The sequence below is a fragment of the Amblyomma mixtum genome, chromosome 3 (assembly GCF_055824585.1).
Source record: "Amblyomma mixtum isolate Tamu chromosome 3, ASM5582458v1, whole genome shotgun sequence".
Classification (NCBI taxonomy): Eukaryota; Metazoa; Arthropoda; class Arachnida; order Ixodida; family Ixodidae; genus Amblyomma; species Amblyomma mixtum.
In genome coordinates, this window is record NC_143014.1 from 134,092,547 (window position 1) to 134,119,237 (window position 26,691).

The following is a 26,691-nucleotide window of genomic DNA, read 5'->3' on the forward strand; positions in this document are numbered from 1 at the left end:
AAGGGCACAGGATCAAGCCTTCTAGGGAGAAACTGGTTTTCTCCACTAGGCGTGATGATATGCGGTAAACATCAAAACGCCGATGCGCTAAGCCGTCTGCCACTAAACGCAACTGTTGACGAACCATTTCCACCAGGAGACGTTCTGATGTTCGAAGCACTGCCAGAACCTCCGCTTACAGCAGGCACAGTTGCAGCATCTACGCAGAAGTGCGCAGCTCTCCGGCTAGTTTACACAGCTGTTCAACAAGGCAACGTGCATAAACTCAAAGGGGACAACTTCGACGCTTACCGCAGGCGAGCTACAGAGTTGAGCACCCATCGCGGCTGCATCATATTTGGGTCCCGAGTTGTGATGCCGAGAGAACTACGCGCACAAGCTATGTCTCTCATCCACGCCGGACATCGGGGCATCGTTGCAATGAAAAAGTGTGCCAGAAGCTACATGTGGTGGCCTGGCATTGACAACGACATCGAAACAGTGGTGCGAGAATGCAAGCCTTGCCAGAGCAGCCGGAGCGCCCCGCCGAAAGCTCCTGTCCCAGAATGGGAAAAGCCAGACACACCATGGCACACACTGCACATTGATTTTGCAGGACCAATTGAGGGCTGCACTTTCCTTGTGGTCGTAGATGCCTACACAAAGTGGCTTGAGATAAGGCAAATGGGACAGACGACTTCGGCAGCAGTCATTGACAACCTCCGATCACTATTTGCAACGTTCGGCCTGCCGCGCAAGGTAGTGTCGGACAACGGAACACCGTTTGTGTCTGCGGAGATCCTCAAGTTTTATCGCGACAACGGGATCTCATCAGTTACATCGGCCCCCTACCACCCAGCGACAAACGGACAAGCCGAGCGCTACGTAGCCGAGCTAAAACGCGCCCTTGAAAGAGATCAGACAGGCTCGCTGCAGCGCCGCCTTGCGCGCTTTCTCTTCAAGCAGCACACGACGGTTCAGAGCACAACAGGCGAGACCCCCTCGAAAATGATGTTCGAGCGTGAAATGCGAACCCAGCTCACAGCCATCCTCCCCGAGCCAAAGGCAGAGACGTTCCGGGAAGAAAAAGCAATTCCGCGCTGCGGCACGCTTAATGAGGGGCAGCGCGTCCTCGCCCGACAGTTTCTGAAAAAGCCACGCTGGGAGGAAGCTACAATTGTCAGACGCATAGGCCTGCGCTCTTGGCTCGTCAACATACATGGCACAGTAGCACGCCGACATCTCAACCAGCTGCGTAGATTTACGACGCCGTCTGAGAGCTGTCCGCCAGCGAAGAGAGCACGTGCACCATCTTCCCACACAGCCTGGCACCCCTTCCCGGAAGAAGAGACTTCGCCCAGGACAGACCTAGGAGACACAGCGAACAACAGCCAGCCTACAAGTGTTTCTCCCCCGAGCGCACAAAGCCAGCGCGCCTCCACGCGTGAGCGCCGACCCCCTGCACGATACCAGGCAACTTTCTAAGGGGGAAGGAAGTGTTGTGTCCCCTTATTGCTTTTGTGTGTGTGCGCCCCCTCCTAACGACCACTCGCATTCCCCTCCTAACGACAGTTCGCATCCTCCTCCTAACGACCACTCAATCCTCCTCCTAACGACTACTTGCCCCTCGTCGCACGCTGTCACCAGATGCCCCCCCACGGTGCGCCCCCGCACCCTCCTCCTGTTCTGGGAAGCCACTCCCTCCCGTGGACGCTTCTCAGCTCCCTCCTTTCTTCGGGCGGCCAGTTCGGCTCCTGCCTCGGTCGACGCTGGTCGCACCCTCATCGGCTTTAAATAAACGAAGTCTAAAAGTACCGTGTGCGTCTTTCGCTGCATTCAACACAGCGACCGGACACGACAAAATCATACCTTCCGTGACGTCACGCCGAATTTCTCTGCACTCCTCTGGTGCACTGAGGAGAAGCGCAAAATTCAATCGTCGATTACGTCATTATTTTAAGTGCTAGTGCAAAAACACGTGGCATGCTTTACCTACAGGCTATATAGATTTGAATCCTTGAATATCGCGAAATTTTCAAAAAAGTGCTGCAGTTGCTCTTTAACCCACGCCTCAGGAAGCTTTCGCTGGTCACCTCTCGACTGACCTCCAAGACTGCCGTGGCGTAGTCTGTCCTGGTTTCCCAGTGCAAGAGAACCCTGGTTGAGCTGCACATCTTTAGCATCGCCCACATGTCTAACTCAGTCCTCGGCGTCCTTCACAAGATGGTGACTGCGAATGTCTTCCTGTCAAGGATAAGTGTCGGGTGCCCTGCCTGGAAGGACGCGGTGCAGGCTAATGCAGCCGTGGACGATGCGAAGGAGCGCAACCAGTGCCTCCTCAACAAGGCAGCACAATTCGTGGTCAGCATCGATGGAGGGCCAGCAAGGTCCGCCGAACATCACTGCGCTTCAGCGTTCGACCAATTGTGTGGCGCGGCACCGTTGCGGGAGCATCTGGCGGCGCTGATGGGAAAATCTGGGCTCCAGGTGTCCCTAGACGTGAAGAAGGCGTGGTGCTATCTCCAGGACAACTACATGGTCTTCGCTCGTGTCGTGCGTGCGGCGGTTGTCTGCGAGGGCGACGGCAGAATACAGCTGGATGAACTCAATACTGGCTGCTGGCGTGCCATCGCGCAGTACCTGAAGCTGAGTGATGTGGTCCGGTAACTGCTTACCTGTTACTGGGACATTAGAAGAAATCCGTCTTGTCTTTGTGTGCGTGCGTGCGTGCGTTCGTGCGTGCGCGCTCTGCTGTTAGCAAACACACCTTGTCGGAATTCTCAGTAAACACACATTTGTTACACAGATGTTAACTCGTTTCCTTGGCATCTTGATTTCGTTCCTTTGGCTTGACTTTTTTTCCAGCCCGGAACGGCGACCAGGTGATCAACGCCAACTTCAAACGAAACCTCGTTCTCCTCTGTGATTCCTTCTGCGCGGCTGAGTGTCCAAGGACGTCGTAATGGGCCACTCTAAAAGACGTTTGTCGCTCCTCTGCTTTCGCATGCTGCTTGGGAAGGCGATAGGCACGGCACAAGCCGTTCGTCGCAGGGTTGCGGCGACCCTGTTGTGGCGATCACAGTAATTTACAATTTCTTCGTCCGTGTTGCGCCGGCCCACCTGGCGTGCGCGCCTTATAGCTCCGTCGGCTATCTTCGTCTTCGTCGTCGCTTCTGCCGAGCGCTCGGGGGCGACCGAAGAGCCGCCGCAGAGGTGCCCATTCTCCGCCTGGCTGGATAGCTCCAGTGACTCTGTCTGCGTATAGAGAGGGGGACAGCTACAGAGGACTCGTAGCCTTGCTCTGCGCTTCCCCGTTTCTCTCTAGTCGGCTGACAACGTTGAGTTACTTCAGCCTGGCGAAGCAGCAGCGCCCGCAGTCCCTGTGTAGCCCCGTGTTCCAGAATCCGTTAGGTTTTTGATCAAAGACGCTGGAAGCGGTCGAGTTTCTCTTCACTCAAGCAGGCATCTTGCTATGCTCGAAAGAGAGAGCGGGAAAATATTCAAGGGAACGACTGATCTATCGTTGTGAAGCGAGAATCGCTCTGACGCCTAGCCACAGTGCCTCGTATGTGCGGAGATAATGGGGCGGTGGAGTGAGCCAATTCGCCCACGAAATGCGGTTATTTCAAGGATCTGAGAAAGGGGGCTGTGAGAGGGCAGTTGGACAGTTGGGAACGTACGATTATCGCGAGGGTATCCCCCACCCCCTCTTGTATTTGCAGGATTCCCTGTTAATGATGACGCCTCTCTCCTTTTTACGGAATGGTAATGGAAGGAAATCTCGCGCCAGATGTATTCTTCGTTTTTACCCGGCATCGTTCCACGAATAGGTTGTTGATCCATAACTGTGAACACTAGCGCTGTTCCTAGCAGCTCTGTCACTTGCTCTTCCATTCTCATCTTTCAGTGTGCACTGCCTTAATCAAAAACTAGGCGGGGTAAATGTTTCATCAAAAAGACGGGCATGGAGAAAATCGCTTGAGTTTCCACTTCGTAGATACTCGTTGAAAGCTCGCACTCAAGAAGACGCAATTCTCATGCGCGAATGTACTGCTGTATTCATGGTACTTGGTATTCTTGAGCGCGAAGAATCGTTAGAGTGCGATACCGCAAGGATCTGAGGGATAAATGTATTGTTACGACCACAGTGCAAAATATTGCATCATTTTACTGCACCATCTGTCATGTCGAAGTCCTCCGCCTATGCAAGGAGAGACCGCCGTCAACGTCGTGTGTCCGCGGTCACGTGACCACCCCGTGCTTAGAGTCCATACCTTGCGTCTCCCGATAACTTTGTCGTCATCGGGTGGGGCACGGGGCCTGATCAAGATGCGGCGAAACTCCTTTGAAACGGCACTGTATAAAGCATCCTGAAATGTCTGGATGGCGCAGTAACCTTCGCGCCTGCGCGGTAGCAGCCGCAGCAGCTAGTTATAATAAAGCCGCCAGCAACGACGTGGCACGTCAGTCGCGTTGGTCGGGAGGGCCATGGATGCAGCAGAGACGGAACACTGCAGCACTGGTCGCAACCCTCCAAAAACGGAAACATACGTCACACACTCGTTCGTTACAGCAGCATTCAAAGCAAATGCAAAGATTGCAAATGCACATGGCGGGCTAGCTAGCGCTGATAATCCGGATTGCCGTATGTGTAGCCGCCATTATTATTTTTTTTTTTTTGTAAGATGAATTCGCTTCAGAAATCGTCTTTTTAGTGCGGATACACGATTAAATCCCGCCACTTTATGGCCAGTGAAAGGGAAAAAAAAAGTCAAGAGAAAGGAGTGCGGAATGCGGACAGCATCCTGCCAGGTACGCGCTGAGTCTTTCAGTGACCGCGCCTTGCAGTGGAATGTCCATTGATTTCTTCCATGGAGCCGAAGCCATGACACGCCGCTATAGTCCGCGCTTTCTCTTTTTTCTGTATTGTCCGTCTCGCCGATGACATACGCCACCACTGTGAAGTCACCGTTACGCCCGCGCTAACGACGCACGCCGTACACACACCCGCTGACCAATTCTACGCGACCTCCAAAGATTCGCGCGGTGCCGGTCGTCGCCAGCGTTCCAAACAGGGAAACAAATGGAGCCAGCGCCTGCTTGAATGGCGAGGCAGTGCGCGCGGGGCAACAACCAAGTCCACCCTGCTGGCCAATCGACGCCGCCGCCAGCAGACCACAACAACGACCCCGCGCTGTCTGTCGGCCTGGCGGCGGACGAGAAAGAAGGCGGGCTGGAAGGGAGGTTGAGAGACGCCGCGGCTGGCAGCGAGGACGACGGAAGAATCGAGGCAGTGCCGATGGGGAGGTGCCCCGAGGCGTTTTTCGGCGGCGGCTACGTCTCCAGCGCGGCCGAAGCTCCCGCGCTGTTCCGGACGTTGAACGGGCGAGCAGCGCTGCAGACGGCGGTCGTTGTTCGCGCACCACCCAGCGTGTACGTACGGGTCGCCGCTAACGCACGTCTGTGCCCCGCGTCAGTAGTTCTGTGCAGTTCTCAGAAAAGCTAGGCATCTGGATGACTAGACTCGGTTTTGCCCGAGGTCTCCGCACTGTCTCAGATCAGATGAAAACTGCGAATCTATATAGTATACAAATGCCGCGTATCCCAGACTGCGAACCGCGAAAGAAGAGCCCGGTCTCAGCCAACCGCACCACTCCAACACAAATTAGGACCCATTCGGTGTCAACATGTAGAGAGAGAGAGAGAGAGGATAAACATTTATTACGTAAAAGGAGGCCGGAGTCAGCTTCAAGTTACTTAAGCTGGCCGATGAACTAAAACAAACGCGCACGTGTTAGGTGAACTCTTTATGTTAATGACGGGATCTCCCGCTTGGAAACATTGGCCTTTCTAACCCTCTGGCGAGGTTCTGAGCGGGTTCTTCCCGAAAAAAAGAAAAAAAAAAGGAATCCTGTGGCAGCCCACCTCGTTATACCGGACCGTTCGACTGGCCATTTAATGCCACTCGTCAGCGGCACCGCTGCACGCAACTGTCGCCGCGGCGTACAGGAAAGATCACAATGCGGTCCTGTAGCACACATGTGCTAAGGGAACGGCCCAGCCACGGCCGAGCGATGGCACCGGTTGTTTATAGCGATGCGCACGAGAAGGCGTCTCCTCCACCGTGCGGTGGGCCTCGCGGTCGCTCTTAGCACTCGCGGATATCGCGTATCTGCCGCTATTATACGCGAGCCCCTTCTACGGCGAGGTGTTCAGAGGAGGCAGGCGGCGATCGCCCCCAGCGGTTTTGTCCGTTGGGTCGTTAAGCGGGCTTCGCCCGATATACGCCTCGCGACGCGCAAGCACGCTCGGTTTCCGCGTTCCATCAACGCTGGCGCGGGCCGTACCCTCGCTCGGGCCTTCGGCATCTACCCATTGTTCCACGCGTCATGTGCGCCGGATTCGCGGCGCGTCGCAAAGCCTCGGTGTTTACTTTCACTGTCCGGCGAGTCCGACTCCAACTTGGGAGCCGCGGCGATGAAGTTAGCGCTTCTGTCTCCCTGTAAGGGCGCTGGTGCATCGGCTTCGTACACCGCGTATCAGCACGAATCGGCTCCCAAGCTTTGCTATAAACTGTCGCCTGCCCAGCTATGGGCGCTGCAGTATTCGCGATGAGACGTCACACTGTCGTCCTGACTGCAAGACAGCAACTACGGAGGTCGAATATGCAGATCGCGCAGCCGCTCCAGAAGTTAGACGCTTGGCGATAAAAAGATGCATCCCACCTTCGAGTTCCTGGGTTTCGCGGTGAAATCCGCATGAGGCAGTACGCGAGCCACCTTATAGTGTCCGCGTCCCGCCGCGTGCGGTACGTCCTGTAAGTCCTGTTGCAAAGATTCAGTCACTGATTGGTAAGCGGAAAAGCTAGTATAACATGAGGCTATGTACACTGTGTAACTGAGGTTGCATATTCGAGCCATACGAGAAAGATGAAGATCAAGTGCGGCATGCACAGCCCACGTCTTGTCTTTTCGTCCGGCTTCAAGGCTGATGGCGGCCATGTGCCTGCAGTGTGTGGAAAGTTTTTATTATTCGGGGCATACCCTTCAGGCCGGAACCAGAGTGCAGAGAAGTGGCTACATATTTAACGAGCACTGAAGACAAATTTAAGTTGGCCTGTGTCGAAGGTAATCGTCATTACCCTTACTATGCGCACTGTATAGGGCAAAGGCCTCTCCTATATCTCTCCAATGAACCCGGTCCTGTGCCAGCTGAGGACGCCTCATCCCCGCAAACTTTCTAACCTCATCCGCCTTTCCAACTTTCTGCCGCCCCCTGGTACGCTTGCCTTCTCTATAGGAATTCAACCATCGGTTATCTTGCCTTCGCGCTACATGCCCTGCCCAAGTCCATTTCTTCCCCTTGATTTCGACTGGGATGTCATCAACTCTCGTTTTTTCAATGACCCACTCTGCTATCATTTTACTATCATTTTCCTTTCCGTAGCTCGCTGCGTTGTACTCTATATAAGTTGCGTTAGCTTCCGCGTTTCTGCCCCATAGGTGAGTACCGGTAGGATACAGCTGTTGTATACTTTTCTCTCAAGGGATATTGGTAAACTGCCATTCATGATCTGAGAGACTATTCTCTCCAAAAACGGAGCTTCTATAAGTTAGAAAAGACAAAAAAAAAAACGAAGTGCAGATGTCGCCATCACCGGCCGATTTCCTTAGTAAACTGCGTGCGTCGACACCGATTTTTCGTGCGCATATTCCGGACTCTACTCCACCCTGCCATTCGCTTAAAAATGGTGGAAATCCGTCCTTCGTCAAGGGCGTCACGAGTCTGAACCGACTGGCGGGAAGATTTTCAAGTCCAATTTTCGTGGCGATAATTTTCGTGCCGGACAAACGTCTTCACAGTCTTTAGAAAGATCCAGAGTACGAACTTTTACTGCGGGCTGTAATTGCACGGACTTCTCCTTTGTGCCCCTTTAATATGAAACAGATGAAGTACAACCACAAAACGAAACCACAGGCAATAAAGAGGACTGGTACACATATGAAAGGGCACAGTTTACTGGAGTGCACTCAACGGTTATACTCATCCAGTGTGAGTGAGGAACACGCGTTTTGTTTTCTTTATTCAGGGTGGTTTTCCTCCTTTATTCTCTCTAATGCCCTCTCAAGTTCGATGCAGAAATGTGAATGAGTTTGGCTCTTGGCCTCGAACTGGTGCTGCCTTTCATATCGCTCATACTTGTCCAATGCTGGGCAGTGTGGGACAAAACTGCCAGCTGCTGATGTTTCCTGCATGCTGTGGTTGCGGGTGTGCGCTGTTCCGTTCTAGCACGGTTTTGCGAATAAAGGTCCTTAATATGATGACAGAATGACACATTCCAGCAGTACGAAGATGGCAATGTTAGCCGGACTATCCTGAAGGGTGGGGTTGTGATAATATATGCAATAAATATAGTGGAAGCCGTTGGGGTCACAAGAAAGAGGTGGTAAATTTGACGAGCTTTTCGCTGCGATTACGCTTGCTTGCGATTTCGGTTATGGGGAATGAATCGGTCAAAATTATTTTGAACGAGCTCAAGTGGCTGAATTCGGTTGTCGCGGTACCTTGGTCCGTATTGCTGAAGCATATTGAAACCATACTGCTGATTATAGAGTTTTGTACAAAAGCAGTTTTCAGGAAGCATCGGAGAATGATAGGCTGTGAAAGGCTGTATATGCCTTAAGATTCTGTTGACCCGGCCTATGTGATATTTTATAAATATGGCGAGGCCACATTAGAAAGTGATGCGTAGGTTTCGGTACGAAAATGGCTGGAAAATGGTGGCGTTGTGTGAGCGAGCGGCAGGAAAGGCGAAAGGTCGAGAAATGTTCATTACCAGCACCTTGCATTCGATAAAGTTAGGTTTCATGAACCAAATCTTGCACTAGTCACATATTGCGCTATTATCACTTTCATGGCTGAGACGTTGTTTAAATTGCTGATTTCGCGAAACACACATTATTCATCGGCAAGCAGGTGTATGTTAGAGCAAACATTGTGGCATATGTCGTGCATATACAGAGGCCTGTATATTCAAGAAAAGAGCCCTGTGGGACGTCAGAGTGACATGTATCGCTGGTGAGTGAGTATATTAGCGGTTACAAAGAAAATACTCTGATAAAGAAAATAAGGTTCCCAGCCTTTCAGAACACTTGGATAGCGATCGGCGTTTTCGGGGCGTAATGATGACCTCAACGTGCATTTTAGATGTTATTACTATCGCGAATAACAGGGAAAGTGGAGAGTTCTTTAATACACGGCATGGTTCGGCTTCGCAGCCTTTCATGCTGCGAAATTTTTCGTTACAAATGCGCACGTACCGTCTCGCAGACGGAGAATATCACACGCTCGGCTGCACATCGCTGGCTGCAGAATTAACACCAATCGCACGTCGAAGGTCTCTGCCAGGTTCCAAATGTGCCTACAGTTTTATGCATCCGGCCCCTCATCATGCTGGGCATCTTTGTATTTATTTATTTTTCCTTATGGATGCTGATTGGGCAATTGCGCTATTTCGCTGCTCAGTGTTGCAGCCCCGCTGAGCGAGCCGTCCTTGTCAACGCCCATGAACACGGCTTCTTTTTTTCTCATCGGCACCAGGGCGATCCGAGTGGGGCGTCATCAGGAACAGCGCGCGGGCAGCACGGCTGTCGACACCTTTCTCCTTTCCTCTTCCTCGGCCCGCTACTTAAGGACGGACTCGTGAACAGCACCTCGGGGCTGCCCGAGAGGCACGCCACTTGGGAGCATGTCGAGAGAGGGGGGGCCACCGATACGCTGGCAGTAAAATTCTCGACCGAGGCTTGCTGTGTTCGCCCGCCGCACGGACCCTACTCCGAATGCCTTTGCCTCGTTCGATAAGCGCTCGCGAAAAATAGGCCGCGGCTCGTTCGCCGATTCCAAGTCAGCGGCGCGCTGTCTTTGCCCATATCTCGGGGCACGGTCGCGCGCGCTTCGCGCTGTCTCTGTGGCAAATTGTAAATTGCGGGTTTAACGCCCCGCCGCATACGCTGTATACTATAAGCGCCGGGGGACGACCGCGCGCATCCTCCGTGATTACAACTTGTGTCGCACGCGGTCATTTCGAGCGCTTCGAGAGTGCGCGAACGCCGTGCAGAGGATGTATACACGAGCTTTCTTGCCGCTTCTTCAAACACGCGCGCTTCGACTGGGCGCGTACTGCACGATTCGAGAAGTGTGTAATTAGTCGCGATTAAGCGAGCGTAATTGGATACAAATCTGTTCGCTTCGGGCTGCGCTGATGCGCCCTTTAGCGTCTCAATCAGTCCACGCGCTCCCCATTACGTCTCGCTGTCCATGTCGCATTCACGCGGTGTGTTGTGTAACACTGACTGAAACTGTCCCTCGATGACCCCGACCGAGGGCCCCTCTCGGTACACTTCCCGAGCCCGTGAAGTATAGCCGAAGGCGCGCTCAAGCGTTGCACATATCTGCGGTAAAACTTTCGGGGAATGCCGGCTCTACGAAACAACTCTTAGCGCCCTTATATTGTGCCGAACCGCTTCATGCTTCTTTTTGAAAGGCTCGAAGACAACTCCCAAAAGTATTGACTGAAGCAAAGTGTTTGAATATCCTGCTTTAAGTGCGCATTGCGCGGGCCTGTCGTAAGGTGGCACTGAAAGGGGCATCCGTAAGCGTCCATCATGACGGAACCCGGCACTTCATTTACCCAAAGCCAGGAAGTGACATTACATGCTCCGATATCGACGCATAGCGCCACGTGCTGGTTCGTTCACGTGCGCACACTTTTATATGACCCCATTGCGATTCAGCCGAGGTGCGTGCGATGCTCGGGACAGCAACCAGGGCTGTGTCCAGGCGGTGTCCGCTACAGGCTTTGGCTGCCGCTTTCAGAAATACATGGACTCGGATTCCATTTTGACGCTCAAAAGAGCGCTGTAAACGCATGCCGTGATGCATACTCTCCCGCTCATCTCAAACCCAGACAGGACTTGGGAATGTTTAGTTTCGGACTTGCACTTTCGAGGGCTAGCACAGCTACGTCAGATCCCCCTATATAACCTACAACCTAATTACCTTTTCATCTGATGTTTTCCTGGAACGGAAAGATCCACGCCTCCGCGCCGCGTACTGCGCAGTTCTAAACACATAATCGTGCATAACGCTGAATGCCATTATTCGGCGGCATTTCAAGTATACTTGTGAATATACAACAGTTTGTGCTCATCTAGCATTATGGGGACGGATGAACTCGATAGTTCCGCACGTCATGATATCGTAGACACGGTGAGAACAAACCCTGTTCGATGACTAACGCGGAAACGGACTTGAAGCCAGGAACAGCGTACAAGAGCACAGTGCACTCGGGGTACACGTCGCGAACCTGGATGCGCCGTGTCGTGCGTTTTCGCGCCTCGCGTTCCATTTCCGTGCTACGAACAGACTCAAACGTCGACCCTCGCCACTCAGCATCACTCCGGTAAGAACCTGCGCGTATGTTTACGGAAATCCTAACGTGCACAGCCGCGCCAGCAGAAAGCAGCATCTGAAGTGCGCGCACTCGCTCCCCTGCAGCTCGGCCCGTCTCGCGCGCGTTCCCCTCGTTTCTCACGTCGCCGTCGAACGGCACAACAAAATTATAACGGCATGTCAACCGTGCACGTATGTGCGGGTCGACCGCGGGGCATAAAGCTAACAAGGACGCTGTCGTATCGTGGCACGCGAAATCCGGTTTTATAATACGCGGAAGAAAGGCCCGCGCGACAGCTACAGGCCGCCGCTCAGCGTGCTCGGCGCCTGATCACACCACGGCGAGTGAATGCCCGTCTTTTCTCGACGACTCCAATTGTCCGGGAAACGGTCGCAGTCGATTTCGCTGACGCCCACGCAGCACGCAACAGCGGGGCCGCTCTCGCCAGGCCGGCCCCCAGGCGTCGCTGTCGGCAGGGGGACTTTTCACCGAAAGCGGCGCGCGCCATCTCGCCACGTCTTCGCCCTTTGTGCGGCGCCGCTAGGCTGCAATCAGAGCGGGGAAAGTGTGAATTTGCACGTCGCCGGCTGCACGAATCCCCGACGAGATATCCCTCTTTTCTCTCTCTCGATCCCTTTGATTTGTCATAATGTGGCCAGGGGAAAGTGAAACAAGGCACGGGTGCTAGTTTGGTGGCGGGTGGCTGTTCCTGTTGTGAATCGGCGACGTATTGTACAGTAGTGGGTTTAAGCAGGTTCTGGCTGGAACGCGCATACAGGCGGCACTTCTAGGGAGCGAGAATGAAAACAGTGCAGAGGTAACCATACCGGGAAGGGGGGGGGGGGGGGGGGGGGGGGGCACGTTTGCCGTCGCAGAAAGTGAAAACCGAGGCGGCCGGAAGAAGCAGATGGCATTCGACTCTCCACCGCTTTGTTCAGTACAAACCCGTTGACGAGTATAATGCATGTGCAAGATACGCGGTTGGAGCGGACGCAGACGACGTTAAAGGCAGCATCGGTGTCCCGCTCCTATACAGTTGTGCAGGTGCCTGCAGACGTCAGTTCCTGAACGTCGCGAGCAGCGCAGGTAATCATCCCAATATTTCAAAAGGATGGTTTCCCTCAGGTCCTTTATAGCACCAGCCTTTGCCAATACGTTTTCAATACTGGGCCCATTACCTGTGATGCTTCCATCTGACCGCCTAGCCTAAGGCTTAGGTTGCGTTGTCCAATTAATGACGGTAAAACGGCGGAAAGATCGCTCCGTCCTGTAAAGAGCGTGAGCTTGCTACGGGACTCGCAAGTTAAAAATGTCGCAGTATTGTTTTACAAGCTCGGCGAGAAGTTCTCTGCCACATCTACACGTGCCACTGTGGATAGAGTTAATGCATATGTGCGCGCCTCGTTACTGCACTTACGTGACAAACAGTCCAGTATACGCCAACATTAGATTCTTATTAATGAAGGAGTAGAAACGGAAGCCTTCATTCAAAATAAACAAGCCATAAATTTAGGATGAAACCTCTGCGTTGGTACACATTTCGTCCCTTTTTTGGATGCGACTGTTCCACTCGCACACAAACCATTGAACAACCGGGGAAATAAAAACGTCGATTAAATCGACTGAGAATAAATCGTGCTTCTTATTTCTAGCAAATTGCCGAGCGCACTTTGCTTGCAATTATGTTAGTGTCAGTGGAAGATTCGGTGCAGGATAAAGCGAGAAAGACCGGACTGAGTTCATCTTAATGTAAAAAAAAAAAAGTCGATTTAAGCAAATTCGTAGCCATCATGCGTAACCCTATACCATTTCGTTTATAGGAAGTACCGCCGCGGTAGCTCACTTTGGTTATGGCGCTTGGCTGCTGACTTGAAAGAAGCGGGTTCGAACCCGGCCGCAGCGGTCTCATTTCGATGGAGGCAAAATGCTAGAGGCCCGTGTACTATGAGATGTGACTGCACGTTAAAGAACCCCGCAGGGGGTCGAAATTATCCGGATCCCTCAACTACGGCGTTCTTCATAGCCTGAGTCGCTTTAGGACTTTAAACCGCATGCAATCATAGGAAGAGGGTTCGCTTGCCAAAAAAAAACAAAAAAAAAAACACTCTCTCCTGACCGAGCCGGCAGAGGACACAGGTCGAGCGGCTCGCATTCTGGTTTCTGTGCTCCGATAGTTCTTTCTGGGCCCTTTGCCCCAGAATTTTCTTCCTAAGCATACATATACCAGCTACGCAAGGCGTTCTTATAAATATCCCATTTCGCCTCAAGGTTCTGTAGTAATATAGAAGCGTAATGTCGCGGCGGGGAGGAACAAGTGCATCTAATTAAAGTGCACGGTCGGCGCCCGTATGGCAACGGTCCGTGCACATCTCCTTCGTCTCTGCGATTGTTGTCCTCTGCTTAGCTTTTTCATTTTTTTACTTTTCTTCATCCGCGAGCAACCGTTCTGCCCGACGACAGCGCGCACCGCAGCACTTGTTGCAGAAATCAAGGCTACCAAAGAGCGATGGTCCTTGCACATGGCAGTAGGCAGCACATCGCCCCTTGCCCGCGTACCCGCTATTGCAGCAGCGGGTCTGCGCGCGTTACTTTTCCCCCTGTTCTTTTCTTCCGCGCGTAGCTGCGCGAGCTGAGTCCGTGGGCGTGGCGTTCTCGTGGGGGCTCCTCCGCCGCCTCCGCGTATATATACTGCACATGCCCGACCGAGCCTTGGTCCACTTGCGCCGGCATTTTCGTGCCGCGGCAGAAGAAGAAAGCGCCGCCCGCTATTGCCAATGGTTCCGCGATATCGAGTCGCTCGCTGCGTCCCCCCTATGTGGAGCGCTGGCTAAACGATTTATGGCCTGCCCCCATCTCTGAGCCGAGCTGCAGCGCCCCCTCTCTTTGCTCAGCGGCCCTGTCACTCGTACCACTCGCGGGCATTAGCTGGAAATAAATCACGGGGGAAGAGAGAGGGTTGTGCTGCGAGAAAAAAAGGAAATGTACTCTCATACGTTCGCTTGGATCCCGGAGACCGAAAAAAAAAAAACAGTTCGGCCCACCCACACTCACTGTCCGACCAGTAAGTTACCCGCAGCGCCGCCAACGTTATACGTGTGGTTTCATGTGATGGGGAACTCGGTCGAGCGGTTGTGCTTTCTGGAATTTAGCTAATGCATGAGGTATAAGGCATAAACTATAAGGTAATGTATAAGGTATAAGCTAATGTATAAGCTAAGGTATAAGGGTCAGCCGTCTTTGAATGCCCGCAGCTAGCAGGCGCTGCTTGCGCGGGACGTTTATACGTCAAATCCTGGAAACTGTTCGGAGTGATAAGTGTAGATTCCACTTTAACGCCGAAAGAGCCCGAGCGCTCTTCCGCGCACGGCGCGTGAATGTCATGGGGGGATTGGTTGCCTCAGTCATTTACAAAAAAATAGACGAGCGCTTTTGTTCACTAGCCGACCCATCGTGTCTCCGCTGCCAAGCAGGAGACAGCGCGAGACGAATTGGCATTTCTAGAAAAGGAAAATGCTTCCTTCCTTAATTAAATAAACAGTGTTATGAAGCGAACGTTTACGTGGGTTCGCGGGCTCAATTCCGGTGGCGGCGAGACCCATTTCGATGGAGGCGAAATGCGAGGACGCCCGTGTGCTGTGAGAAAGAAAGCGAGAATCAGAATCAGAAGCTGATCCTCCGATTTGCGGCAATACGTCGCTGCTACGTCACTGAAAAGTTGGCGAGCATGCTTTTACGAATTCCAAACATGAGAGCTCGAAGACAGCCAAGCGCAGCAATGCAAGACCCTCTGTGAGGTCATAACTTGTCTATAGCGATTATAGATTATTTAGCCACTGCCACATCTTTTCTTTCTTTTTATCTTATCGTAATTTCTACACGAGCGGGATCGTGTCATGGAGCGATACCCCTTAAATGTGAATTCGCGAATTTCATGAACATAAAAGCGAAAGACAGAACTTCTACTGGCACGACTATGGCGCCGAGATAAAAGCAGCTTCATTCATGAGGCTTGCCTACGTCTGTACGGATTTTTTTTTTTCCAACGGCGAGCAGCAGGTCATATGAGCCATGAGTGAGCCCGGACACACATTCAGATCAGGATCTCAGTCGTGAGTGAGTGCGGACTCACGTTGATATCATGATTATCTGAGTTCTGAGTGAGTTCGACTCACATTCAGATCATGATCTGAGTCGTGAGTGAATCCGGACTCATATTAAGATCGTGATGTTAGTCGTGAGTACGGGCTCCCACTCAGATCGTGATCTGACTCGTGCTCAGTCCGGTAGAGTGTGGGCCTATCAAATCAAATAAGTCCATGATCTGAGGTTGAAGAATCCCATTATCCCGAGTGCATCCGTGATGCCGATTGTGCAGGAGTTTATGACGTTCATAAACGCAACTCTCCTGCACACTCTTGATACTAAATACCCTTTTGGTCGAGGTGCGGATGTAGAGGAATTTCATTGTTTCATGGTATGTAATTTTTGTGGCTGTTCCAGTCTAGAACATTACTCAAACGCGAGAAAAGTTTAGCCGCTGCGCTTGGTTTTGTTGGATATTGGCTATGGATTGCCGTATCGCGGTTGCTCTAATTCTTCCTTTGCTGCTTTTTAATTGTTTGGAGAACACATGCAGCGGCCTCAGATCTTTACGTTCCGCGAGCGGCAGCTACAGGCCTCTAGTCCTCTCAGCCAGGCCTGGCTACAGGCTAGCTGCAGCTAAGCGCTCAACGCATCAGCGTGTTAACAACTTTTCCTTGGCATTTTACTCGCGTAACTTGGGCCGTTGGCCCTAGAACTATTCAGCTGTCAGATGTGTGAGCTTATAGAGCGGCGTTTACATGAACCCGACAAGGCCGGATTGGGTCGAGTTATCGGGTCGAAAACCGGTTACTGGGATCATGTAAACACGCACCGAGTCAGGTCGGGAGTCGAGGGGTCGGGTCCAGGACTCTACTCGACCCTACCTGGACGTGCTTGTAAACGCTGTCGAGTCGGAGAGTCGTGGTGGGAGGAAAGAATGCGAACCTGTTCTTCGCTTGCGCCGTCTGGCTTCCGAGACAGCGGTGGCGTGCCGCGATTTTGGAGGCTGCCACTGCCCTCTCCCATTGCGCTGCTCGACGCTTGGTTTCGCTGCGGTTGAACCGGTCTCGACTCGCTAAAATCGAGTTCGTCTAAACACGCAGTCGTCAAGCCGGGTTACCTTGCTTAACCCGACCCCCGACTCGACCCTACGCTATCGGGTTCATGTAAACAGCGCTTAGGAGTCCTGAGTTAAGGTGAGCTTGGGTGAGTCATGAGTCGAAATGTGCGAGTGAGCCCGAATGGGTGTGCGCAGATGAGTCATGAGTCGAAATTACTGAGTGGGCCCCAATGAGTCGGGACTCTGAGTGAGTCGTGGGTCGCTATGAGTGGTTGACCCCGGATGAATGGCGAGTGAGTGAGCCCGAGTGAATTTTGAGCCTAAATGAGTTTGAGTTCAAGAGTCCGAGTAAGCCCGGGCCTCTGTGAGTATGAGTTTGAATGAGCCCGTAGCTTGACCAAACGTTTCTGAGTGAGCCCGAGTGAACGCTCGCTAGACACCAGTTGTGATGCAAGTCAGCGCACCTAATTTTGTCTGCAACGAGAAAGGTAAAAGCTGCGATCCGGCAGATGAGGAAGTAATCATTCAGTAGAGGTCCATTTCCGCAGCCTAAGTTTCTAGCGTCCGCGTGCCACGCATAGGCGCATGCACTGGCCCTCGCATGCCAAAGCCCAGCACGACCTTCCTCGGGCTCTCGGCCAAGCCGGCACTGAACGGAACTGCGCCCACCACAGCTTGCGGCGAAGATGGGGGAGACCGATCGTTTGAACCAAAGGGCCAGGCCGAGGAAACCCAGCCGCCCCTATGGAGCCTTCCAAATGGGCCCCGCTCGCTTTTCGCTTCATTTGCATTTGTCTATACTGGAGGCGGCCGTCGACTCGACACTGTTAGCGTGGCCAAATGGTTTTCGCCCCAGCAACGGAGAGATCGTGTTCCTTAATGCTAGCCCACCATATAAAATATAGGCGTGGCTGTTGGGGCGGTCGGTTCGAGTGCGCTATGTGGACCTATTAAAGTGCTTTCGGTACATAGTACGGCCGAGCTCTATAGCATCGGCCGCTTTGCGGCTGACGCACTCGATAGGGAAGAGCCCCCAAGGTGCCGCGTTCAAGTTTCGCTTTTTTGATGAATGTTGCCTCGAGATGAATGCTTCGCCTGTGATAAATGTTTTCGCACCGTGAATCCTTGTGCCCGCCTGCCACCGCTCGGCACGCCAGAGCAGGCTACTTTCAGGCTGCGCTCGTATCGAGCCTGCGGCGCGTGTTAAAAACCCCCGGTGGTGGAAATTAATCCGGAGCTGTCCACTATGTATTCGGCGTCCCTCAGAGGCGCCAGCGCTGACCGCCGCGAAACTTTACGCGCAATAAGCGAAGCGAACGTTACGACGCAACCACGGAGCGCCGTTTCGACGCAGTGCCGGCTCCCAACAAAACGTAACATTCTCTAAACCATGCTCAATTTTTCTGGGCGGCGAAAATCCAGGAGGGTCCGCGCAGCTGGAAGTCTATTTGCAACGCTCGCGCAGCAGCGTTTCGCAACGTTGAAGCAGAACCGCCGTGCGCTACGGCATTAATCTGCGCCCGCGGAAAGAAAGAAGCGATGGGCGAAATTGGACGCCGTCCAAGGGGCGTCCGGGTTGCCCACGCTGGTTCGACCAGCGGCTGCGCTTTCTATTTCTCAGGTCTATACGACTGCCGAGGCTGTTTCTCGGTTGGAAGCCCGCGCTAATGCGATCCCTTGCATGGCTGCGGCGGCTGCAGACCTTCGGGAGCGGGATTTAGCAGGGCATGCAACCCCGAAGGCGCAAATAAATCGTTAGTCCGTCTCTGCACTGCGGTTCTCGCCTGTTGAACCTCTCGTGTTGTTAGGCAATATTCTTGGCTCTACCGCTCGAACCAGCGACCGCAACGCTTGTGTATAGTTACTTTATAGGGTACAGAGGTTCGCATAATAGTCTGTAGGCAGCTAGCGCTCTTGAATGCGCCGCGAGACCTCTATTTCATTCGGCAACTACACTTTCGTATACGTTCCGCTAAGTGCAATGTGCTTTGGAATTTATGCCTCAGGACCCACTAACATGCCCAAAACCTCAGAGGAGATTGTGAACTCTTGTAAAAGAAAGGCCATTTGAGAAAGGGTGACCGTCTCCTCAGGCGGCCTTTCATGCATAAAGCCAATATAATCCTCGGATTAAAAAGGAAGGAGGAAAGAGAAAAATAAGGTTTGGTTTGGTTGGTTTATAGGGTTTAACGTCCCAAAGTGACTCAGGCTATGAGAGACGCCGTAGTGAAGGGCTCCGGAGATTTCGACCACCTGGGGTTCTTTAAAACGTGCACTGACATCGCACAGTACACGGGCCTCTAGAAAAAGAAGGAAAGAAATGAAGTACCCCTTTGCATACTTCGACGTGGCCAATTTTGTGGTGCAGCAAAGCATAGCTCCTTCTTTACTCTAAAGTGCAGTGATATCCGTTCCTTTCAGTACAGAACTAAGAATATTTACTTATTTTGGTGTCCACAAACTAGAGAACGTTAGTCGCATAGCGATTAGTTCACGTAGTTCCCTGGCGACCTTGCGCAATAGCTGTTAATCCAACGAGTCGATAACAGGAGTTCGAATCACCATGTTTACTTTTTATATGTTTGCGTGCTCCCGTTCTGGTCGCTTGGCAGTGCACGGCCACCAGTCTTCTGATCCGACTGCAGTCAAGCGCCGAAATAAGCGTGCGCAAACATTGCAGAGGATGAATACCTGTGGGATTATATACGTCGCCGAGCTATGGCTGTCAGTGCCGCGTCCGTTCGTCAGGGCCAACCCCTTTTTGCAGGCCTCCGTGGTCACATTTTAACCTGCGAGCTTCCGTGCTCAGCTGCACTGCGGTTTGACCTTTATTGTGCTACAGTTAGGAGGTTTTGCTGCAGCCTGACCCTCTCTGTTGCTGTGCCGGTATGCCGTTGCAGTTGCTGAGCGACTGCAAGGACCAAGCCTTTCTCCATGGGATGTCTGGGGCATACCTTGTTTAAACCAAAGCAAAACTCATTCTAGTGAACGATGGGATTTCCAATGGGTCTTTGCGCCAAGAAATCGCTTTCGCCACACGCTGTCTCACTGGGATATACGTGGCAGAGTTGAGGAAGCAACAGTTAGCTTCAGAAAACAAGCAAGGGCCGAATTCTCATTCGGCTTGATTCGTACACCAGAACGCTCTTTGAATGGCCGGCGCCTTGGTTGTAGCACGTCTGGTTATCATGACGGCAGAGGGCACGACCACGACGCAGTAGCGAAGAGTTAATCGCTGCGGACAACTTTGAGAGTGTACGCGCTTGATTTGCCGCCACCAGCTCTGGCTTCCTGAAGTTTGCCAGCTTTTATTGACATAAAGAGTACTTTACCTTCCATTCACCGCTAAAATAAGCTGAAACAAATCAGGAGTTAGGTTTGGTTTTTAGAAGTGAGATGCGCCATTTGATGTGTCACGCGCAGAGCGGCAGCGCTTGTCCTTTGTTCTTCCCGTGCCGCTGGCCTCTTGTGAGTGACTGAGACGCTTTTTTTTTTCTCTTTTATGTGCAGCCGAGATCTTCGAGCACGAATCGAGCACGCGAGAGACATTCGAGCAACGGGGAAACCCCGGACGCAAGCCTGGACCGCTCGGACCGGAGGTCGCGCAGCTCACGAGGCTACTACCGAGGTCCCCGCAAAGCCGCTGCGCTTGCTGCCACAGAAGACCTTGACTCGTCTGGCACGCTGCTCTACAGGCACCGGAGCGCCTCACCCGCAGCGCGCCGAAACAACCACAATCAGAACAACGGGTCGCGCCACGGCGGGACGCTGGCGCAGTCCTCAACGGCCCCTAGCCGACGTCTCCCCTCGACGGCCGAGATCCGGACTCCGCCGCTGTCTCGCCGCGCTTACCGCCACCAGAGGGCCTTGCCTCCGCTTCCTGTCGAACGGCTGAATAACGGAGGTCTCCGACAGGACGACCAGAGGTACAGGCCGCCGAACTTCACCAATAATGCCCTCGAAAAAGCCGGCGCGGGCGAAGAGCTGCCACCGAGCGGCAAAGGGCAGCAGCCTTCCGACTATACTAACAACAACAACAGGTTACCAAGAGCGGGACCGGTGCCATTGGCTACCTTTGAAGCTCGCCGGAGTAGCATTGCAGGGACGACCCTAGACATCGACAACGTCGCTACATCCAGGATCCGAGCGGAGGCTCAGAGACACGCGCCGACAGCCTTCTCAATGAAGAACCTACAGCAACAGCCGTCCGCAACGGCGACAGCGTTCCCGATGCGCGGCGGAGCGCATATTAGCGCTGACGACCTCAAGAACTTGCACAAGGCGGAGGAGAAAGTAGAGGCGCGTCCGATAGCCGCGATCAAAAACCTCCAGTGCGGGCCCATGGTCATCAGCAAGGTACCTCCTCAGCCACAAATTATCGAGCCCCGACGGACGACCACCACGACGACGTTTACGACGACAGACACAGTCACTCTGAAGAACATCCAGAACCTCAGCTCCGTGGCCGACCTGGACAAGGCCAAACCATCGCCGCAGACTCTCAAGAACCTTCAGCCTTCGACTAATACGACCACCGTGTCCATCAAACAGACGAACGGCAAGATCGATGACGACGGCGCAGAGAACACCAAGAAGATCGCTACCAATCTGATTTTGGAGGAAAAAATCGAAGCCCAGAGGAAAAGTGGAGCCGCGTCTCCTTCCGTCGCTGGGCCGATCAAAAAAATCGTGGAGGAGAAGTCGGTGCAGTCTACGCTTGAATCCACCGGCAAGATGGGCAACCTCAAGAGCACTGTGGACGTTAACATGGAGCTGGTGACGGAGGTAGGAAGCTCGAGAACTGTGACAAACATCACAACTTCGCTGCAGCACGCGCTTCCAAAACCCGTCGCTGCTGAGCCCCCGAGCCAGGAGGCCTGCAACAACAAGTCGTCCACCACTGCTGGCAAAACCACCAAGGCGTCCAAGCCAGCCAAGATGAACGGCAGTGGAGGCGGTTACACGCCGACGCGAGCCAAGTTGGCTGAAGCCAAGGCAGCCTTCTTCGCCGACTCGGCCAACAAGGGTAGCGCTGACGATAGTGGCTTTGTTTCCACCTCACCACAACCAGTTCCCGTGTAGGCGACACGGCAGTCGCACCCGCCTGCTTGCCCGAGAAGGAGAGTTGGCTGGCCGGTACACGCACCGACGCATAAGTGCACGTCTTCAGGCCGCTACGGACGCTGGGGCGGCGACATGCCGGTGCCAGATGGGGCGTGCATGTTGATTTCCGGTCATTCGCTGCGGACACCGGCTTGTGACGTCTGGGCCACGCCATGGTGTGAGCAAAATGGAGGGACCGTCCAGATTGAATGTCCAACACGTGCCACACTGAATCGAACTCACACACTGACGATGCATGACGCTACACCCGTGCCTCTGCAAGACACAAAAAGTGCCTTCTCCTGCCAGGCGACGCGCTGAAACGCGCGTCCGCTGCACTGATATGGCCTGCCCGCCTTGAGTAGAGTCTCGTGACTCGTTGCTTACGTTGTGCACACTGAAGAGCTTATTAACACAGACGGCGTGCTTAGCGAGTTCTCGTAACTGCCAGCTTCAACTGAAACTTAAAGTACCGAGTCGGCCGAAGTCCCGTGCACCTGCACTCATTTGAACTTGTAGATGCCTATCTCGATGCTTTCTCGTGCTTTTTAGTCTTCCTCTCGTTCAATACTCCAGCCGTCTCCAGTTTTGGTGTCCAGATACAGCAACGGCGCTTGCTTGAAGGTTCGACCCAATATTCCCAACTCGCCCACTTTTCTGTAGAATGACTTACTGTCACTTTCGATACCGTTTCTGCTGATCTGTCACTGCTGCAGATTTTGTGCTATTTTCTTCCAGACACCTATTTCATTGTACGAAAACATGCTGGCATTGCGTTTTTGACAACAAACGCGGCCACGTACTTCGCTCTCCCTGCGGCAAAAGTTACTGCGCTGCGAAAGTAATAGAATGCTGTGGAAGTAATGGCTCACAGTTGCATAAAAAAAAGCGAAAACAGTCCCGTTGTCGTCACAATACAGCCGTCAAAAGCAATCGCAAAAGGGCGAACAAAATTCCCTGCCATTGGAAGGCGGCGTGCACGGCTCAAGGGGAGTACGCGAGAACGTGATAAACGCGAGCACTGGAGTGTCAGGTGAGAGAGCGGGCGAAAGGAAGATACAGGCTTCTTTGCTCGTCTTGTAGCCTCGTTGTACAAGGCAGCAAAGAGCGGTGGGTGTTTCGCGCAAACCGTCCGGCGGTCCCTGGCTCTCGTTCAGGGTCACGCATCGCTGATGACGCCGAGAGTCACGGGACCCCGGCCCGTGCTTGTGTCACGAGGCGCGCGAAGTCGGAAACGAAAGCCATTGCGCACGTTACTGCTTGAAGCTTGGTGCGTGTGCACGCCGCTAGGATTGGCGCGCACTCGCTTCTAACCGGCGAAATACAAGCGGACATGGCCGCCATATAGTTCCATGCCCTAACCGATGATTTTTATTCCCGAGAAGAAGAAAAAAAACAAGAAAGACCTCATGGTGGCAGTGTAAGCTTCCTATAACGCGCCCAAGATGGACGATAAAACCTCTGAAGGAATTTCGGCTGGACAGTAAAATGTTAAGTTAAACATCTATTAAACTTTTTGATGCGCCATTCAGAAACCGTAAACGGTAAACTATGTCCTGCTTAGAAATAAAAAGGACCTGCGAGGTAAAACTGACTAGAGCACATTTGCACAGGATGGGGACTGGAGCATAGCGCAAATATGACATTGTTGGCTGAGGTTAAAGAGGGACACGGCAAGAAAGGAAAAAAAAAAAAATGCGTCACTCATTTTATAGAAGACGAGTGGGAAGGCAAGTATGCCATTAATTCTCTTTCTGTCATGGTATTAAAGCAAAATCGCTGTACTGATATAAAAATAGCTTTTACAACTACACAGTAATTGCTGAAAAAAGGTTCCATGATACACCCTAGCTTACTCTATACGTCCTCGGAAAATGCCTCTCATCGTGGTAATAAATTTCAGGAAAAGGAGCTTGTTTTGGAAGAGTGTTTCAGGTTCGCGGGCAGCCCGTAATACTTAAATTTTACTCCAAAGTAATATATTACTTGCTTAGTGAGCGTGTCAAGTGAGTTGATTGCAGTATACTAAGTTTTAACATCTCCTGCGACTGTTTCCACTCATTTGACTGCGAACACGTCAGATGAAGAGCGTTCTTAATTATTCTTCGATTGCTAGTGCCGGAACAAAAAAAAAAAAAAACAAAGAAACGAAGTCGAAACTAAGCAGAATTAGGCAAACGATCGGTAAAAAGGGCCGTATACTCAGCAGTCACGTCAGTAAGATGGCTAGAAGCGAAATCAAAGTAACCAATAGGTCGTCCTTCAAGTGGGTATTAAGACAGCGCCAGAAATGCTTCCTGACAGTTCGCCTAGTTTTTGTTGCTTGCTCTGCACCGTCTCCCGTAGCCTCCGTCGTCATTGTGCGAAGCCGGGCGGCCTTTCGCCTCGCGAGGCCAGAACCGCCCGATAAGTTGCAATTATCCGAATCCATCGCTGTCAGTGCACGAGCGCCTCGAGGTGTGCGCCGTTTATTCTGGGCTGGCGTCGACCGCGAGCGCTGCTTCCCACCACCGCTTTTCGTCTTTTATTCGCCGCGTAGTCCACACGACGCGCCGCTGCAGCTTTATTAAGACGCCGCTCTTCAAGCGGCCCGCGAGGAAAATTTGCATTAGAATACAAAGACTTCGTCGCGGAAGCCGGGCCCCAACTTAAAAACCCCTCGCCGAGCCGCGAGAGACCCTCTGAACTTGGTCACTGCCTTTTTGCTCGCGCAGATAATGACGCGCGCGTGCCTTCTTATATCGCATGAGGAAACAGGCACCGACGCATTGTCGCCACTTGCGCGGCGTGTTGTTTGTGTGTGTGTGAGTGAAGAACGATTACAGCCTGCCCTTCCAACATGCGGCCGAAATGCGGAGCGAAAGCTAATGAGGCGAGCGCGAAAAGATAAAATGAGGGTTGGGGAGGGGCACGGCGGGGAGTGCGCGCTCGAGTCGAGACGCACGAACATCCCTGCACCCCTTCCACACACACACACACACACACACAAATAAAATTAAGGCAGACGAGGAAACAGCCGGCGCGATCTTTCCCTTTTGACCGACTTGGCAAAACGAGGTGTTCTCGCGCTTCAAGTTTAACCCGCCGAAGATGGAGTCAAAGGAGGAGTTATGAAAAGAATAAAAAAAAAAGGAAAGAATCGGTTAACAAAGAAGCGTGGCGTCGGCGGTAGCGGGAAGCGCGGCCTCTGAGCTAGCTGGTCCTCCTCCCTCCCCTCATCGGTCGTATTTAATTTGCACGCCAGGGCGCTTTTTTAGCGTCGAGGGGCCCCGCCTTTCTTTTTCTCGCTTCATTAGCCCGCGCTCCGAGCGATGCTATCGCGACAACTCGGCGAAAACCGCGAGCGGCACGCCTTCGCGTTAGTCGGTTCATTGATATTACGTTCCGTATACACACGCGTGGCAGCGCTTTTAGAGCGACGAGCCCATGATCGCTAAAGCCGCGCGCGCCCGTCAGTACGCCGACCCTCTTTCTCCTCGCGTCAGAAGGACCGGACGATCGGCGAGACGGCGACGACGGGCGACTCCTCCGTCGATCGGACCGCAAAGACAGCAGGCCGCAAGGTTTTTCGTGGTCGCGGAGCACGAGCAAGCCTCCGGCCACAAAGCGCGCGAAATATCTCATTATCCTCGTCTTCCCCATCATTCTGCCTTCTCTCGCGTATATTGCCCCACTTTTTACCGTTCCTTCTCATCTTTTTTTTTTTTTTAAGTAAAGTTCGCTCTTTTATCTCGTTGTGCCAAAATTGGCGAACGTTCGCGAATACGCCGTTTGCCTGTTTTTTTTCTTTATCTTTTCGCTTCGTACTGCGTTCTCGCAAGAACCTAACCACATCAAACGATCGGTCCGTGCCAAAGCTTCTTGCCTTTTACTTTCCGTCGAGGATGACAGTCGTAGGAAAGCGTTAGGTTTTCGGTATCTTTAGTTGAGCAAACGCGTATCTATACGCAGCAAAATTAACCGACTGAGCTCGCATCCGCAAGGTCCAGAGAGGGACGGTAAGGAAAAAAAAAAAGGCTGCTAAGAAGCCTCTCTGTGAATTAGTGACGTCTCAGCTCTGCGCAGATCTACTATATATATTTTGAAGATACCTATAAAACAAGCCAGGAACAAAATGAACGTGTCTGCTCATTTCTTCTTTTATTGTGTTCTTTTTTGTTGTGTGCTGGTGATGATTTGACATGTGTATAGTGATCAACCAGCACGAGCTAAAGCATTTTTTTTTAATATAATGCTCCGTGGTACCTTTGAAACGCTTCGCTGATCTTTACTCTCCTCCCTGTATATTTAACTTCGCTTACGCGCGCGGCAGACTTGTCACACTGACACGGGTTTTCTTGTGGCGCTTAGACCCGCTCTGCGAGCTGCTTGTTGATGGTAATGTTGTTATAAGCGCGATGTTGGCAACCCGGCCGTGCTATGAATATATTAATAAAAAATACAGACGCGTTAAGTACACTATGTGCACGCCGGAGACGAAGACATCCCGCACAGCATGCCCGTTGCTTTATTTTTATTTTTTACCTTCAGCTTACTTGTGCAGGAGCTTGTGCTATACTCTTTTCTTTTCGTGTACACTTCTTGTTGATCGTTTTTGTCTTTATTTGTAGGACGTCGATAAAGATGTGTTCGCACAAACACTGATCGAGTGGTGCACAGTTCTCATTCTGGAGGGTTAGACAGAAAAACTGAGTGTGAGAGAGGGCGCTGCGTACGAAGGCCCGAGAAGGGAGCTTTGCCGAGAAGCGCCCCCCCCCCCCCCCCCCCCCCCCCCCCCCCCCCCCCCCCCCCCCCCTTCCCTGCGCTCCACAGGAGGGGGGTCTTCTCGAGGGTCTCCGCTCCTAATGTACAGAGCCGCTGCCTCTTTGCAAAGTGGTCCTGCCCTTCGCTTTGTGCGGGAAGCGTTTAAAAATCGCGTCTGGCCAACACCACTTAGACGAAGAGGTGTTGGTCTGACGTATGCACATGAGGCCTCGCACGCTGTCACATGAGGCATATCCCCGTCCAGCTTGTT

The 26,691-nt window shown here is 52.6% G+C and overlaps 1 protein-coding gene across 1 annotated transcript in view; it reads left to right on the top strand.

Annotated features, from left to right (window-relative positions):
* ko (Stork-head domain-containing protein knockout) overlaps window positions 1-26,456 on the top strand; it is a 371,967-nt gene extending 345,511 nt beyond the window's left edge. The window contains exon 5 of the mRNA XM_089581223.1: window positions 20,085-26,456. Coding sequence (XP_089437349.1) covers window positions 20,085-21,656 — 1,572 coding nt within the window. The 3' untranslated portion in view covers window positions 21,657-26,456. The remainder of the gene's footprint in view (window positions 1-20,084) is intronic.
* Window positions 26,457-26,691: the final 235 nt, after the last annotated feature.